Below are 2,044 nucleotides of genomic sequence, written 5' to 3'. Positions count from 1 at the left end.
GAAGGAAGGAAGGAAGGAAGGAAGGAAGGAAGGAAGGAAGGAAGGAAGGAATAGAGAAAGGCCACAGTGTATCTAGGGAATTACTGCTCCCTGTCACATCCCTCAGGAACTCTCAGCCAGTCCCCCATACCTTGGCATTTCCTGCCACCCACTAGCCGATGCCCCTGGGGGCAAAGACATCTGTAGGAGCCATTGGTATTGATGCAGTCACCCCCAATGCAGGCTGCAGGGAAGTCACACTCATCAATGTCTGTAGGGGATGGAAGGGGTGGAGACTCTCAGAGGCTGTCACCACCCCTGGCCTGAGGCAGCCAGAGATTTCCCCCAGAGCCCTGGGTCAGTCCCACGCCTCCATGCCCCAGCTGAGATCTGGATTAGGACTGGACCCTGGGGGGTGGGGATCCTCGGGTAGGGAGGCACAGGTCAGCACCCCAGCTCTAAGATCCCTCACCCTCGCAGTGGCTCCGGTCCCTGGACAGATGGTAGCCAGAGAGGCACTGACACTGGAAAGATCCTGGCGTGTTGGTGCAGATGCCATTGTCACACACGTCCCCAGCCTCACACTCGTCCACATCTGCAGGGCACAGGGGGTGTCAGAGGACCAGGCTGGGAGGTCTTGGGTTTCTCCTACTCTTCTCACTTCTACGCATGGCCTGGAGCACCAGAGCTGAGGCCAGCAGCACTCCGAAGCACAGGTCTCACCCTGCTTCTGGGTGGCACATGGTGCCCTGGTGACCAGGCCGGTACTGCCAGGGTCCCTAGGCCAGGTCTGATGCTAAAGAGCCTCCCCAGCCTCCCCCAGCCTCTCTCCCTGCCCCAGCTGCTTTCACTGCTGCTCCCATCCTTCCCTCACCTGCCATGGCTCCCTTTTTCCCAGGTGGATAAACTCCCTATCCCTGTCCTTTCCACTTTCTCCTGCTCATGAGGTACAGAAACTTGACCCTCCCCCGGGACACACTTTCCTGAGGCCTCTTTGGTGGAGCCGGTTGTTGCCCACACCCCAGACCGCTCGAAGCCACGGCGCTGCCTCTGAGGTGCCGCTGGCCTCCTGCAGCCTCAGCCCTCCCGTGGCTGTCAGCACCCACCTTCCTCGCTCCTCCTGCTGTTTTCCTCTCCATCCTGGGAGTTTCAAACATCCACGTGGACAACCAGTTCAGCCTCTGACCTCACATTCCTGGATCTCTCGGCTTCCATGACCTTCCCCTCACTCTCAGGATCCCAAGGGGATTTCGTCACTCAGATCTGCTCCACCCTGGGGCCCTCAGAGGCTGCCTGCTTTCCACGTTCTCAAGTCATCACTTCCACCTTCCCTCTCACAGGGCCTGGTGGCCTCCCTCTCAGTCCTCTGAGCTTGCCTAACACCCTCAGACTCTGACAGTTCCCAGCTGGAGCCCAGGGCTCATCATGCCTAGGACTCCCGTCCCTGATCCATAAACACCTCTCCTTCCTCCTCACTGGTCTGGCAATGCCCAGTCTCTGGTCAGAGCTGTGGCCTGTGGATCCTGGGTGTAGGGTGGGATTGGAGCAGCCACCAAGCTGAGCATGCTGGGCCAGACCCACACGCTTCAGCCTCAGTCCAGCAGAGCCTCGTGTGGCTGGCACCTCCCTCTCTGACTCCTCTCCAGCTTTGACTTCCACAAAGCCCCTAGGCAGCCCCGTGCCCTGGGGCATTTCCAAATAGCCACTGTTCTCCTGAGTCCCCTACTCAACCCAGGCCCTTCACTGTGTATTGAGAGAATTAAGGGTAATCACCCTTAACCCACTGAACATCGTTATCTACATCCATTCCCCTCCTGCTCCTGTTACAGCAAGAGATGTCCTTCCCCTGTCCACAGCCAGCTGCCCACTGGCTCTCCTCCCTCCTCTCCTGCCGCTGATGCCCTTGTCTCCTGGTGCACTCTCCTGGCATCACCTCCTCAGCCTATACCAAAGTCCCACTTAGGAAGAGCAAGAGTCGGGCCGGGCGCGGTGGCTCAAGCCTGTAATCCCAGCACTTTGGGAGGCCGAGACGGGCGGATCACGAGGTCAGGAGATCGAGACCATC

At 59.1% G+C, this 2,044-nt stretch overlaps 1 protein-coding gene across 1 annotated transcript in view; it reads right to left on the bottom strand.

Moving 5' to 3' along the window:
- LTBP3 (latent transforming growth factor beta binding protein 3) overlaps window positions 1-2,044 on the bottom strand; it is a 21,202-nt gene that overhangs the window by 4,383 nt on the left and 14,775 nt on the right. The window contains 2 exon segments of the mRNA XM_011942503.1: window positions 131-250; window positions 452-574. Of these exon segments, the coding sequence (XP_011797893.1) occupies window positions 131-250; window positions 452-574 (243 nt within the window).

The sequence above is a fragment of the Colobus angolensis genome, unplaced genomic scaffold, assembly GCF_000951035.1.
Source record: "Colobus angolensis palliatus isolate OR3802 unplaced genomic scaffold, Cang.pa_1.0 Scaffold21, whole genome shotgun sequence".
NCBI classification, from domain to species: domain Eukaryota; kingdom Metazoa; phylum Chordata; class Mammalia; order Primates; family Cercopithecidae; genus Colobus; species Colobus angolensis.
This window is presented reverse-complemented; position numbering and strand designations above follow the sequence as displayed.